General features: G+C 59.3%; 1 protein-coding gene across 1 annotated transcript; it reads left to right on the top strand.

Moving 5' to 3' along the window:
• The first annotated feature begins 371 nt into the window (after positions 1 to 371).
• Positions 372 to 13,240, top strand: MNT (MAX network transcriptional repressor). The gene is made up of 6 exons (XM_054572985.1): positions 372 to 630; positions 6,042 to 6,603; positions 7,221 to 7,262; positions 7,403 to 7,514; positions 12,039 to 12,231; positions 12,401 to 13,240. Exons 1-6 carry the CDS (start codon positions 558 to 560, stop codon positions 13,156 to 13,158), a joined length of 1,740 nt encoding a protein of 579 aa, XP_054428960.1. The 5' UTR covers positions 372 to 557; the 3' UTR covers positions 13,159 to 13,240.
• The last annotated feature ends 1,789 nt before the right edge of the window (positions 13,241 to 15,029 follow it).

The following is a 15,029-nucleotide window of genomic DNA, read 5'->3' as shown; positions in this document are numbered from 1 at the left end:
GATTGCCACCCAGACCACGTGTGCTCGCGCCGTGTATGTAGTGGGCGGGGATAGGTCGCTCGCGACCCCGCCCCTTCTTCCGTGAGACGCCGCGGCCCTGCGGGTGGGGGCTCCGGTCCGGGCTTTGGCTGCGGCCCCGGTGTAGTAGCGGGGGCGGCGGCCGGGGGCAGCGCGGCTCCTTCCCTTGTTGTGTGTGTCGGTGCCTCCTCGCCATCTTGTTGCAAAGCCTTTTCTTGTCGGCGGGACTCCTGGGGGCCGCGGGGCGGGAGGCATTAGAAGGAAAGAAGAGAGGGAGGGAAGAAGGGGAGGCAGTGCCGCCTTTTTTCTTTTGCATCAAATTATTTTAAATTTGCAAATTATATTTTGCAAAATTTTGGGAGACATTGATTTTTTTCCCCCGGTGCTCCCCCGTGCTTCCCTGCGGAGTGCGCTGCGCCGCCCAGCCCTGTCGCCCCCCGGAGGTGATCCCTCCCTCCTGCCTGCCCGCCAGCCTGTCCTGTGCCTGGCTCGCGGGCCGCAGTCTCGGCCCCGGCGCGCCCCCGGCAGCTCTCGGCGCGATGAGCATAGAGACGCTACTGGAGGCGGCCCGCTTCCTGGAATGGCAAGCGCAGCAACAACAGAGAGCACGTGGTGAGCGGCCGGGCTGGGCCCCTGGGGCACCGGGAAAGGGGAGGCGAGCGACCCCAGTCCCCGAACCCACGCCAAAACCGCAGCTAGACGCCCCCCGCCGGCGACCCGCGAGGACGGGCAGCGCAGGGCTTGGCGCAAGAGCCGCCGCCGTGGGAGGGAGGAGTGTTGTGGGCAGTGAAATTAATGACTTCATTAACATGCAGCGAGGGACCCGGCTTCTGTGAGCGCCACCGCAGCGCCTGCCACCCCTTGTGCACCTTTCTTGGGGGCTCCTTTCGCGTGGGTCAGCGGCGCCCTCGGTAGCTCTGAAGATGTGTGAGCCAGGGGTGGGGCGGGGTGGGGTGAGCAATGGTGTTGCGTAGGGGTGGCAGACCCGCGTGTGCGTGCGTGTGTGCACGGGGGATGTGTGATGGGAGCCTCGAGGAGAGCGGATGAACGGATGTGTACACGGGCGAGTGTAGAGTGCACACGAGTGGGCGTGTGTGTAACGGAGTGGGGGGGTAGGAATTACTCTACGCGAAGCAACTCCCCGGCTTCCCTGGCCCTATGAGGAGGGTGTGGGGGGCGCTCCCGGCAGATCTACGCGCCGCTTGGGGCGGAGGCGGCCTTTGCAGAATGAAATGACATCGCGTGTCTTATGATCCTGGCCAGCCCCTCCTGACCCCGCCTCCCAGAGCTTGGGCTAGGTCGCGCGTCAGGGGTTTGGGTGAGAACGGGCTGATTGGGTGTTTGAGAAACGACCTGCAGGTCGCTGGGGGTAGCCCCCGGTTCCCCCCTTTCTGCGCCCCACTTTAGCCGATGTGGAATGTGGCGTGTCTTAGCGTTCCATACCCGCTCTCGGCTGGAATGTTGCGTGTGACTGCGTACCAAGCCCGTTGGTTACACCGGGTGGTGACGTGGACGAGCCCCGCCCCCGACCACGTGCACGGGGGACACTCCCGCTAGGGACGGCTGCTGGGCCCAGCCCCTTCTCGCAGCCTCGCGCTCAGCCGGAGGCGGGGCCTGGGCGGGGCTGGCCAGGGTCCTGGCTCCCGGCTGGGCTCTGGGTTTGGGCGCTGGGCATCTTTCCGGGAGAGCCTTTGCCCTGTGAAGGAGAAGCCGAGCTCACCTGTCGGTTCTCGCCCCAATCTCCTGTTTTTGATCATGGGGAGAGGGAAATCCTCAGAATTGCAGTGCAACAGGATATTTAGAGCTCGCACATTCCCACTGACCCCAAAACGTTCTCACCAGGACCTCCTGGCAAAATCCCCGACCACATTGTGGAATGAGCCTTGCTAAGAAGGGGCAAACTTAGGACCTCCCTTGACAGGGTTGAGACGAAGATTTCGGATGCTTCTTATCCCCACACGCCCTTGTTAATTGTCCCCAGCTTCAGGGTGCTGTAGAAACAGGGACTAGGGTAAAGACCTCCGTTTCCCAGACTGCTGCCAGGGCCTCAGCCATGGCGTGTGTGTGTGTGTGTGTGTGTGTGTGTGTGCGCGCGCGCGCGCAGTATCCAGAGGACTCCTGCCCTCTCCAAACCTCCCCCTCCCAACCCTTCAGCCAGGTTGGTTGTGGTGATTTCGCTTCGCCCTCCTTTCCTTTCTTTCTGCCTATTGTTGCTTCAATGATGAGTCATGCAGGAGGTAGTAGTGTGTGTTATGTGTGCGTGCGTGCGCGGATGCGCGCGCGCGCGCGCGGGCCTGCAGCCGCTGCGGCCTGGTGGGGGGAGTAACAGCAGGCCAAGGGCAGGGGAGCGGCGCTCCGCTGACCTAGTTGGATCGGCTGGCCGCTCAAGGTCAGGAGTCACTCGAAATATGTGAGATCAAGATGCTTGAGTTTTTTTAAATTGATAGGCTGAAACCTCAGCACGCCGCCCCTCCCCCTTGTCTTTGGGGCCAAGGGCTGGGTCTGGAGGTGGGTAGTGCTGGTAGTGACCAAGAACTCCTGCGTGCCCAGCAGCAGGGGGAGGAGTGTGCACAAGATTTGGAGAGACTGAGTCACCTGCTGCCATCATCAACACAATGCAATTCAGGAATACCTACTGTGTCCCCATTGTGTACCAAGCAGTGTGCTAGAGGTGAACAAGATTGTCCCCAGTCTTGTCGTAAGGAAATACTTCACCCTCACTTTACCTGCAGTCTAGTTGGCCATATGGGGAAAAGGAGAAGACCCCCCACTGTTATCTGTCTGCCTTTTTCCCAAATAAGTTCACAGCTGACCAGTAAGAAAGACAGGGATGATATGTGCAACACTGTGAAGGAACCTGAGAATGGTTCTCTCCTAAGAAGTTGCAGAGCCCTGCCCGCTCCCCTAGTTGACGAGAACTGGGGGCAGGGAGCTGAGTTGAGGCCTGTCACAGCTTGTTGGTAGGGCAGGGTTCTTAGGGGATAGACGAATGCTGAAAAGCCAAGTCTACACCAAAAACCCAAGTACAGATGCTTAGAGCTTGCCATGGCAATTTAATCTCCAGAATCCTCCCCCCCGCCCCCTCCTTGAGGGTCTGTCCTACTGGGGATGGGAAGAATGGGGACTTGCTGACCAGAACTGTCCCGGGTTATGTACCTGATGAGCGGCTCTGGACAGGGAGCCCCTTATGCCTGCTCCCCTTTCACCTAGAGCAGTCAGTGTGCTCACAGGACGAACCTGAGGATGCCTGTGCCAGAGAGAGAGAGAGTGAGCGCGTGCACAGAGAGGGAAGGGCAAGGCCATCCTCCTGGTGGTCAGCAGGGGTATGTGGTCATTTCCAGCATTTATGGAGGTGATTCCATTGGGACCCTCTTCTACCTTGATCAGAGGGAGCTGGCCAAGTGTCCACAGGCTTCTGACCCAAGTCGCACCCTGGGCTGCCTCATGTACCAGGCTCCCTGTTGGCATGCAGAAGGGGAGAAGGGCGCTGAACATTTGCGGCCGCCAGGTGTGGGTGCCTCAGGCGCCAACCCTGTGCCTGCTGAGCCCCTGGGCCACAGCGATCGGGGATGGCTAAAGGGGGCACAGTCCCCAGTTCTCTCCACCCGGGTCCCGAGATCACCCCAGAGGGGTCATGCGAAATTACACGGGGTGGGGGGGCAGAGCCCAGGGAAGGTACCCGAGTATGTGCATAACTGGGAGTGAGAAGGGAGTGCACCCATGGGTGCAGCAGACCGTTATTTTAAAGAGCCTAAACCCGTATGCTCCTGAGGGACTGCCAGGCTGCTTCCCCCGCTTTGTCTTCCCCTCTGCAGCGCACTGGGAGAGGGGAGCAGGCTGGGCTGGGATTGAGTCAGAGCTGGCAAGGAGCTTTGGTGGACTGGGTGTCTGGGGCCATCCCTGTTCTTCACCACCCGTTAAGCTTTTTCATGCTGATGCAGGTGTGCTAGGCTTTGGCCTTTTATCTGGGTCCTTTCTGGCACCTGTGAAGCTCTGGTACCTGCCTGGCTCTGGGAGAGAGAGGATAGGTGAGGAGGTTGCCATCTCCTGGATGAGCTTTGGCGTTGCTTTAAAATATGGGGAATGTGAGGTGTGTCTTCAATCTGAGTTCCGAGGGCACCAGTCCTGGGAGGTTGGGGTCCTGTCTCTTCCCCTTGCTTATGGGAGAGTGGAACACTTGCCCCAAGGCCAATGAAAGTTTGAGTCCTGGCTCAAAGGAATAGTGGCGGGGACTGTGTTGGGCTTTGATTTCCAGGGCCTTATCTTGAGGATGAGGAGGGTAAAAGGTTATGAAGGGGGAAAGGAAGCAGATAAGGAATGTGCAAGGCTGGGCCTGAGAAGGGCTTCATAGCTGGAACTGGGCAGATTTCTTTCCCAGTGTGATCTGTGGGAAGCTGGAGTGGAGAGCTGGTTCACTTTGGGGCTGTAACAATAAGTCAGTACTGGCTGGAAAGGCCTGGGAGAGCAAGGCCTCCCCTCATTGGAGCAGGCCAGCTCTGGCCTGGCAGCTCCCCTCCCTGAAGGGCAGGAGAGATACGGAAGAGGGGAAGAGGCCCGTGCTGACCTGTCCAGCCCCTGAGCTCTGGCTGCTGGGAAACCACTGAGTGCTTCCCCTCTCGGAGCCCATCCCCACGTCCCCCTCTACTTCCTCCTTTGCCTCCTCTCTGCAGGAGGGAGGAGCTCCCTCAAGCTGTTGATTGGCCAAAGGGCCCTGAGCCGGGTTGTCTTGGGCCCCTGGGCCGGAGAGAGTCAAGGGGGTTGATGCCCTCCTGCTGAGGGGGGTACTTAGCCAACCTCACCCTCAGCCCCACACCTTGTGGGGTGGCCTGTTTGGGGTGTGTCCATGCTGTCAGCTGGGTTAGTCAGCAGTGTGGTGAATCCAGGGCAGGAGGGAGGGCAAGTTGACCAGCCTGCTCCCTGGCCCAGCCCTGTAGTCAGGGAAGCAGAATGGTGGGGCTCCCAAATTGGGCAGGGTGGCAGTAGAGTGGGGTCTCTGGAGCAGGAGGGGCTGTTCTCTTTCCTGCAGGGCTTGCTTTCAGCAGAATTGCTGAACCGATGGTACAAGGTTGCCCGAGCTCATTGCCTTGCTCAGCCTCTATTAAAAAATAGGGCCCTCCTCTCTGCCTGCCTTGTACCTTTCTAGTTTGTGCTGCTGGAGGGGAGGGGCAGGTGACTTAGGAGAAATGAGTCCTGGCATGACAAAGGGCAGAGAAGGACCACGTGTGTTTTGTGTGGTCTCTGAGGAAAAGAGCCCAGGAGTCCTGGGTTGTGGGCCTACTTTCCTCATGTGTGAGCTGTAGGTCATGTCCTTGCCCTACCTGTGGTGGGGGGCTCTTGTGAGGGGCCAGGTGTGTGTGTGTGGACCTCTAGTGTGCACATGTTGGTATAGTAAGTACCAGGCATCCATCCTGTGTCAAAGAGGTAAGGCTGGGTCTACCCAGTTTACCTGTGGCTGGCTGTGTGACCCTCAACAAATCATTTTGCCTCTCTGAGCTAATTTACCTCAGTCTATGAAATGAAGGTACTGCCTGCCTTCCGGAAGGTACTTGGTAAATATTGTTGAAGGTCTCGCCCAGAAGCTATCATCTGTCCTTCATGGACTGGCCTCTGCCCACCTCATCTATCACCCTTTTGCCCCTGACCCTTGCCTATCAGCTGCCTAACCCTTTAACCTTCAGGTGAATAGGCCTCCAGCATCCTCTCTGACAGCTCCCACGCCACCAAGGCCTGTGTTCTCTCCTAGCCTGGACCATTATCCCTTTACTTGTCCCTCTCCCCCACCCTTCATGCTTTGTGCTCACTAAAGGCCATTTCTTTCATTTGTTCACTGCTGTGCTCCCAGCACTTAGCCACAGCCTAGCTGGGTGTGGATGGGTATTTGTGGCATCTCAATCTGAGCAGAGGTGTCACTGAGCCCTGACTGGGATAAAGTAAGACGATGGGTTATGGTCAAGAAAACAGGTGAAGCTGGGGCCCAGGGCTGTTGGCCCTGCTGAGACATCCCTTGTGTTCTCTCCGCGTAGAGGAGCAGGAGCGGCTTCGCTTGGAGCGGGAGCAGGAACAGAAGAAGGCCAGCAGTCTGGCCAGGCTGGCCCATGCTCTGCCTGTGGAGGAACCCCGCATCGAGGCACCACCCCTGCCTCTGTCGCCACCAGCGCCCCCACCAGCACCCCCACCGTCACTTGCCACCCCCACCCCACTGACTGTCATTCCTATTCCAGTAGTGACCAACTCCCCTCAGCCTCTGCCCCCACCCCCACCACTGCCCCCTGCAGCCCAGCCTCTGTCCCTGGCACCTCGCCAGCCAGCCCTGGTTAGCACCGCTGGACTAAGCATTAAGGAGTCTGCTCCCCTGCCTACCAGGCCACAGGTGCCCACCCCTACTCCCCTACTGCCAGACTCCAAGCCCACCGGCAGCCCCAAGCCTTTGCAGCCCCTCCCTACACCCATCCTGACCATAGCACCACACCCTGGAGTCCAGCCCCAGCTGGCCCCCCAGCAGCCACCCCCACCCTCTCTTGGGACTCTGAAGTTGGCATCAGCTGAAGAAGTCAAATCCAGTGAACAGAAGAAGAGGCCTGGGGGGTGAGTGAGGTGTGGCAGAATTGAGGCTGGTGGGATGGAGAGAACTGCTCCTCCACCCCCGCCGCCGGCGCGGGGCGGTGGTGGGGACTGTGTGTGCAAGAGAAAGTATTCTTCCAAACTAGCCCTTTGGAACATGCCCTCCCTGCCTCTCCAACACAAACGCACCCTCCTTTGGACACATTCTCACTGTGCATGCCCATCCCCACGGGGGGAGTGGGGAATGGCAATTGCCCTCTGTTCTCAGGCTTCTGTGTTCTTTAATCCCCTCCCGGGTTGGGGCTGTTAGTATTTGTAGGTCTTTGGAGTGTTCCCTTATGGGCCTCTTGGTTGAGAGGGCTGTAGTCTACTGGCTATTTCTTTGAGTCCTGGGAGCTCTTCTGTCTCAGAGGTGAAGAGATGGGTTGGAGGGTTAAAGAGCTTGTAAATTATGAGCATACATGTCCCTTCAGAGGCTGAGTGTACCAGGGCCCGGGGTGAACATCTCCCCTTGCTACTTTTATAGAGATAAAGTTGGAAACAAAAAGCCTGTGGCATTTGGGGGTGGGGGCAGGAGGCAGGGAAGCCAGCTAATCGGCTAATTCCCTCGTCCCTGAGTCTCTTGTCTGTCTGGGTTGCAGGATCGGAACCAGAGAAGTCCACAACAAATTGGAGAAAAACAGGTGTGTGCGCGCGTGCGTGTGATCTGGTTCTACCCTTGGTCCCCCAAGCTCTCCTTGTACCTTCCCGCCCCTCCCCCACCGCGCCCCCATCCGTCCCCCTGGCGCTGGCTGACTGGGGATGCTCGACCTCCTCTCCTCAGGAGGGCCCATCTGAAGGAATGCTTTGAGACCCTGAAGCGCAATATCCCCAACGTGGACGACAAGAAGACATCGAATCTGAGCGTGCTGCGGACCGCGCTGCGGTACATCCAGGTACGGGGGAGGGAGGCCTAGCCCAGAGGAGGTGGTGGCGGCGGCACCGGCCGCAGCGCAGCGCCAGCTTCCTCTCCAGTCCCGCCGCCCTCCGCCCCTTGCCGCGGCCCCGCCCGCCTCCACGCGGGCGCTGAGCACATGGCCGGCTGACGTCAGCGGGGCTCCCCGCCCGGGAGGGGGCGGGAGGACGCGTGCGCAAGGAGGGCGGTGGCGGTGCTCCTCTCTGCTCCCCTCCCCCGCCGGGCCGCCCCAAGGATCCCTGCCAACGGCTGGGCCCGGCAGCTCTGTGTCAAACACGATGCCTGTCCCTGTTGTACCGCCTGTCGCTGTCAGTGCACCGCGGGTGAAAAGGGCATCGAGCAGCCCGGCGCCTGAACTCCGCCCCGCAGTGCCGGGGCGGAACGGGATCGGCCCCAGGTTCGTGGGTGGGTGGGGTCTCCTGGGCGTGGCTCTTTCCACCCGGCCGTTGAAGCCCCCCACTTTAACCTCAGGAGGATTAAGATCTCTCCAGTTCATTTAGATGCCACGACCTGTTAAACCTGGGAGTTGGGGAAATACGGCGGTCTGACTGGGTGACAAATAGACCCCGTGACACCGAACCTTTAAATACTACGCTCTCCTTCCGTCTTTCCAGAGGGCCCGTGTGTCCCTTCCCTTTGGGCACCGGCTCTCCTCTGCAGTACCGTGGGGGGCGGGGGGGCGCCCGCCAGATAAGACTGTTGCCATGACGGCCCGAGTTTCGGTTTCCCTGGAAACCGGCCGAAGGTTCCGCTTGCCGGGAAGGAGGCTGTGGGGGTGGGGCGGGCCGCCACGCTCGGCTGCAGCGGAGACGAAGTCGGAAGGGAGCCGTTGGGGGAGTGGGAGGGGCCTAGGGCTCCCAGCCCGCGCAGGGCGGGGGCGGAGGAGCCTCGGGTCTCCCCGTCTGCGCGTTCGAGAAGCTTGGGGGCTGGGGCCGTGAGCCAGCAGCGGGCGCCACCCCTCCCCCGGCCTAGACTGCGGGGTCACAGCCCTGAGGTAACCGCTGCCTGACTTGCCGAAGGGCGGGGGCACTGCTTTGCGACTGCTCCCAGCCGGCGGCCTCCTGGAAACGCTCGCCCTTCCGCCCGCCCTCCGGCAGAGGGGGCGGGGCTGGCGCGCTTCCCAGCACCCGGGAGGGGCGGGCTTGGAAACGGCGATTGGTGGAACTAGGCGGGAGGCGGGGCTCCGAGCGCTCGGAGGGAGGGTGCGGCCCGTGGGGAGTGACGCAGCAAAGCCGGGTCCGCGTGGGTGCGCGCGTGCCCATAGAGGGGCGGGGCGTCGCCTGCGTCCGGCAAGGCCCGGGAGGGGGAGGGGGAGAGGCCGAGGCCTGGCCGTGGGTTCAGGAGCGTCTTGGGAGGGTTAATTCTGGCATATTTTTTCAGAATTTGGGCTTTAGTGTAAGTTACTTGTCTTTCAGTGATAGGGCCTGGTAGTAAGTCTCTGTCCTAATGCTGTGACATTTCTGTGGATGTCAGTTTCCTGTCCTGTATTTCAGTTATGCTAAATGGGAGGTGTAGTATCTTCATTATGGAATGTTAGTATTGGTCCTCTATAAATATTAACTAAGCACTTACTGAGAAATGAGAAGGTTCCTGTTCATAAACACAGACAGGGGAGTCTTGCTTGCATGATGTCTGAGTTTGAAAATAAAAGTGTGGGTCTCTGTCCTCATAGTTTTGGTTTTTGGGCAGATTATAAACAAATCAAGCAGAGGATTGTCATGAAGGCATAATGGGCACAGAGAATGCAGGATTTGTTCTGGGGAGTTAATGGAAGTACCTGAGGTCGGAGCATTTGAGTTCAGACCTGAAGGACTCAGGGAGACCTAGGCAAAGTAGAGGGCAGGCAGTGCAACAGAGGCCAGAGTTCCTCCAGCAGGAGAGAACAGGGTGCAGTTTTTGGGAGTTAAAGATGGTTGGAATGGTTGTCATAAAGAGATGATGGGGGTGCTGCAGGACAGTAGATGGGGAGTCAAAAGGGAGTGCTGCAGAGACAGTGTGGGTGTGTAGGCTGGGGGCTTCAGCTGCGTCTGAGGCAGGAGGCTGTGGGGAGGCTGCAGCCCCCAGCTAACCCAAAGTGGCTTAGGGGTGGTAACGGACTTGAAGAAAGTTAAGTGGACAGAGACAGGGAGAGAAGTAGATAGGTACCAAACCACACATCCAGGTAGTCTTAGAAAAGGAATGGGTTTAAAGTGAAGCAAGGTGGACTAAGGCTAGATCCTGGGAAAACTTCCCAGGGGCCCCTAGGCATCTGGAAAACTGGGCTAGGTAAGAAGAGCAGGTTTGGGCCCCTGAGCCAGAAGTCTACCTCCCCAGCTAACAGGCAGAGTTCAGGATGACTACTTCCCGCCACCAGTAGCCAAGTTGGAGTGAAGGTTGACTCACCTCAGGCCCTGTCATTGATGTGGCATCATCTCATGTCATGTCTAGTACTGGCCTCTTGGATTGAGAAGCCAGAAAGGTGCATGTGGGTAAGGGGAGGGATGTTTCTGGCAGAAATATGGAGAAGCAGATTAATCTCAAAGATGATAGAGGAGGTGTGTATGGCCTGGGACTGGTAACAGAAGCTTGAAGCTACCAGATTTTAGAGTACTACCAGAACAAGGGTGTATCTGGTTTTTGTGTCGCAGGCAGTAATGGTTTGAGGCTTCTCTTTCTAGTGAGGTCAGAAATGCAAGGTGTTAGGGGCTGTAGGAGGGAGTGTGGGGAAGTTGGGCTTGGTGTGTGGAGTTGAAGACATTGCCATGCCCAAGAGGGGCAGGTGAACAGTCAGGAGAAGCTGCTGCAAAACTTCCCTTAGGGCTGGACAGTTCAGTGTGCATTGAGGTGGAAAACAAAACATGAAGTATTTTGTGATACGATCCACTGTCTGATTAGGTACAATCTGAGAGTTTCATTAAGTGCTCAGGTGTGTGGTGGAGGTCAGGAGGATGTGCAGGTGAAGGCGTGGGGTAGGGGAGGACAGTGGAGGCGTTGTGCGCCAGAGTGTAGTCTTGGAGCATGGGCTGATAAGACCAACAGTGGTGAGATGGGAGGATCCATGAGTGGGCAGCTGGACACACAGGGTTGGGAGAGGCCAACTAAGACCAGCTGGTGAGTTTGGTATTTGAAGAGCCAGTGGACTGTGCACTTGGGTTATGACCAGCAAATCTTAGAAGCCAGGAGCTCAGGAGCATTGCAAGTAAGAGACCCAGGCGACCGCAGGGCTGGATTATCTGTGTCATCTGGTTGGCCCAGCAGACATGACACACCTGGGCTGAGGAGAAGCTGGCGGTAGGGAGGCCTGTGATACTTAGATTGGTTTAGTAGTGTCAGAGTCAGGAGGTCGTGGAGGACAGGTGAGACTTTGGGGGTGGAAGGGAGTTGAGAAATAGGACATGAACTGGCACTTCGGAGGGGCTGTTAAGCCCCATGCAAAGGGAAACTGGAGACCCTTCTGAGAGGGGAGCAGTGCCACAGTCTGGGAAGTGGGGCATCCAGCCCTTATGTGAGGGGTCAGCCTAAGGGGCCGTGGTCGTCTGTGGCCCTGGAGAACTTGAGGGAGAGATGGCACCATATGTAAGGACTCCCCATGGTGTTCTTAGTGAGGTGGGTGGCATCAGCCTCTTGGGGGGCGGGCGCAACCTGGAACCTGTGGTGAAAGACAGAAGCCTCTCCAGGGGCCCTCAGTCAAGTCGTGGTGCTGTCCAGCACCTAAAGAGCCATTTCTCATTGATCACTGTGACTCAGGCACCCCATGTTAGAGGAGGAGCACATTCCAGGGCCTGGGGTTGCTCAGCAGCCTGGGGAGTCTGGAGGCTGCGGGCCATGTGAAAATAAGGACTCTGGGGAGGTGTCACAGGTGGGCACTGTAGGCAGTAACCCAGGAGATGGGGTGAGGAGGTACAGGGCCAGCAGTTGCTGGGGGCCAGGTGGAGGCAGGTCAAGGAGGTGAAATGGGGGGTTTACAAAGGCTTGTGGTCATCCTGAAGAACGCTGAAGTTAAGGAGACTGGTGAATGATGAGGTGGAGAGAAAGGCTGAGGGTGTTTGGGGCGGTTTGGGGAATGGGTTCCAAGGAGGGTAGCTTGTGGCATTAGTAACACAACGGCATGAACGGTGGTTTAGGTCTGGGGCAACACCCGAGAAATCTGATACACCTTTTGTGGTCAGCAGAATGGAGTGAGGTGCTGCCAGGAGGGTGGATGGGGCAACAGATAGCAGAGCCCCTTAAGACAGTCGATGTGGAAAAGGGGGAGCCGCTGGCCTGGATCTGTGCTTTCTTTCAATGGCACCGTCGGGAGAGCTCACATTCCCCAGGACACTGAGCCTCAGTGGGCAGAGCCATGGTCCAGGAGGCGGGCATGGTCTCCAGCAGCCCCCGTCAGCCCGGGTCCCCTGGTCGCTGCAGACCTGCCCTGTGGACCAGGTGATTTGGAAGCAAGCGTGGCTGTTGGGGGTGTTTGAGGAACTGTGGGCCCTGAGGTTGCTGCTCAGGGTGTCCTACTTTTCCTTCCCTTGTTCTCCAGTCCCTCAAGAGGAAGGAGAAGGAATACGAACATGAGATGGAGCGGCTGGCGCGGGAGAAGATTGCCACACAGCAGCGGTTGGCAGAGCTCAAACACGAGCTGAGCCAGTGGATGGACGTGCTAGAGATTGACCGCGTGCTCCGGCAGACCGGCCAGCCTGAGGACGACCAGGCTTCCACCTCTACTGCCTCTGGTGAGCCCCACCCCACAACTGCTGGGCTTTCTCGCCAGGCCTTTGCCTGCTGGAAAAGATGCCCCCCACCCAGCCCCATAATATCCCCAGACCCCCAGGGGCATCTCTTTTTTCAGCCTTTTGTCCCCAGACCCTTCTGACCTATACCTGTCCTCGTGTCCCCCCACAGAGGGTGAGGACAACATAGACGAGGATATGGAAGAGGACCAGGCGGGTCTGGGCCTACCTAAGCTGAGCCATCGCCCCCACGTGGAGCTGCCGAAGCCACCGCCCAGCACCGCCCCTGCACCTCTGCCTTCCCACCCACACCCCCACTCCCAGCCTGTGGCTTTGTCTCCTGCCCACCTCCCTGGGCAGCAACCTCCGCCACAACAGAAGACACCTCTGCCAGCCCCTCCCCCCCCACCAGCTGCCCCTGCCCAGGCGCTGGTGCCCGCTCCGGCCCACTTGGTGGCTGCAGCTGGGGGAGGCTCCACAGTCATCGCCCACACAGCCACGACCCACGCCTCAGTCATCCAGACTGTGAACCACGTTCTCCAGGGGCCGGGCGGCAAGCACATAGCCCACATTGCCCCTTCGGCCCCCAGCCCTGCTGTGCAGCTGGCACCTGCCACACCCCCCATTGGCCACATCACAGTGCACCCTGCCACCCTTAACCACGTAGCCCACCTTGGCTCCCAGCTTCCCCTGTACCCTCAGCCTGTGGCGGTGAGCCAGCCCGTGGCGGTGAGCCACATCGCCCACACCCTCTCGCACCAGCAAGTGAATGGCACAGCCGGGCTGGGGCCCCCCACCACCGTTATGGCAAAGCCAGCCGTCGGGGCTCAGGTGGTGCACCACCCCCAGCTGGTGGGCCAGACAGTGCTCAACCCTGTGACCATGGTCACCATGCCCTCCTTCCCGGTCAGCACACTCAAGCTGGCTTGAGGACGAGGCCACTCAAGAGACCCCCAGTGGGGGCATGGAGGGGGACCTGTCCCCATACTCTCCCACCAGCTCCACACATTCCAGCCAGGCCCATCCCACCCACCCCCATGCCCAGGCCTCCTAGGGGAAGGGGGTGCAGAGACTGAGCCAGGGGAGGGAGGGGCCATCCCAAGGGAGCTGGGCACAGGGCAGGGGTTCGCCCGCTGCACAAGGACTTGATAAAGTGGTGAGACATGATCTGGGGGACATGCTGCCTGTCAGCCTGGTGCCAGTCCTGCCTTCTCATCCTGTCCCCTGAAACCAGTTCCATGTGGGCATCCTGTTCTCCGACTCCCCCCGCCCCCGCCCCCGCCTTCCTGTGCTGCTGCTGCTATTGCTCCTCTGGTGATGTGGCTGAGAGTCCCCTCCTGAGCCTCAGCCGTCCTTTCCCAGGCCTCTGGAGGGGGAAGAGGGAGTGCTGAATTGAGGCAACTTGGCCCAGAAAGTTAGGGGCCACTGTAGGCCCTGCTCTGAGTACAGGTGACAGGTTCTAGGAAGTGGCTGGTCTGGAGTCCTACCCAGACAGGTGGGTGCCCCAGCCTGGGGCTCTCCTGCCCAGTTGCAGTCACTGTGATTCCTTACAGCAGAAACAGGTGGTTCTCTACCAACAGTAAACCAAACCCAAGCTGTTGCCTGGCTTCCAAGCCTCCCAACCCTTACTGCTGGGCTCCTGACCTCTAGAGGGCAGGCTGAGGGTGGGGTGGGAAAGGAAGGGCTTGGCTGAACCCATCATTCACCCCCACCCCCACCTCCCAGTCGGGGTCTGGACTAAGCTGCTCCGGACCCCTGTTCCCATCCCAGGGCGTGGCTTTTGGCTTCCAGAAGGCGCCCATTCCCCTGATTCCCAGGCCTCTGCTCAGTGCTCTGCAATCCCCCGAAGGATGGGTATTTGGGGTGTCACCCGGGACACACAGACCAGCCTCTGGTCCTGGTTCCAGGAGCCTGAAGCCACACTGTTGAGACAATCAGGAAGTTAAAATCCAGCCCTTTCCCAAATAGGCCCTGGTGACCTGTGGAGAGGGGGCAAGGCCAGACATGCAGGGCTGCTGCTTCTGCCCCAACTGCTCTGTCTAGCGTCATCTCTCTGCTGTGAATGTCCCCCTTTCTCCAGTGGGCTTTATTGAGTGTGCCCCCCTGGCGGGGGCTGTTGTGTGCCGTTGCCTTCCTCTGAGGAAATGCCTGTCCTCAACTGGCCCAAGGGCAGGGGAGCAGGGTGTGGGATGCTGCTCTCCCTGCCTCTGCCTCAGCGGACTGGCTTCTTTCTATGTGGGCATTTATTACAAGTGACCTTGTGTCAGATGCACAGTTACACACCGTGCACACTTGGCTCCCCACCTGGACATGCTCACCCATGGTCTTCCCGAGTAGGGGGAGGAAGACAGTATCCCTGGATGTGAAGTTTGAACTGACAGGCGGGCGAGGGGGGTAGTAGGTCAGCTCTGGGGCCCAGGATCCTCTGGAGGGGCCCCAACAGAGGCCTTGAATGGATTTCTATGCCTGAGAACAGTCTGTCAGTTCCTTCCTGGTCCTGGAGACCTTCCAGGGGACTTTTCTTCTCACTTGTCCCTCCTGAGGGCAGGGAGGGAAAGGCTTCCCAGAGGGAGCTCCGTGCAGCCCCGCGAAGCCTCCACCTCACAGGCTTGCTGCCCTCCTGCACCCGCAGCCGCCGCGCCGCCCTGGTGGTCGGGGGAGCCTCCTCCCGGTGCGATGGCAGTGGGAAGCAGCGGGCAGGCCTGGCGTCCAAGGAGCAGTCAGAGAAACGGTGACGCGCCGCTCAGCTCTGCTCACCTCCCTGCATCCCGAGGCCGGTCCAGAGTTAGGACATGTGTCAG

Source organism: Pteronotus mesoamericanus, unplaced genomic scaffold (assembly GCF_021234165.1).
Source record: "Pteronotus mesoamericanus isolate MK-2021 breed Mesoamerican mustached bat unplaced genomic scaffold, CSHL_Meso_final contig_246, whole genome shotgun sequence".
Taxonomy (NCBI): Eukaryota; Metazoa; Chordata; class Mammalia; order Chiroptera; family Mormoopidae; genus Pteronotus; species Pteronotus mesoamericanus.
This window is presented reverse-complemented; position numbering and strand designations above follow the sequence as displayed.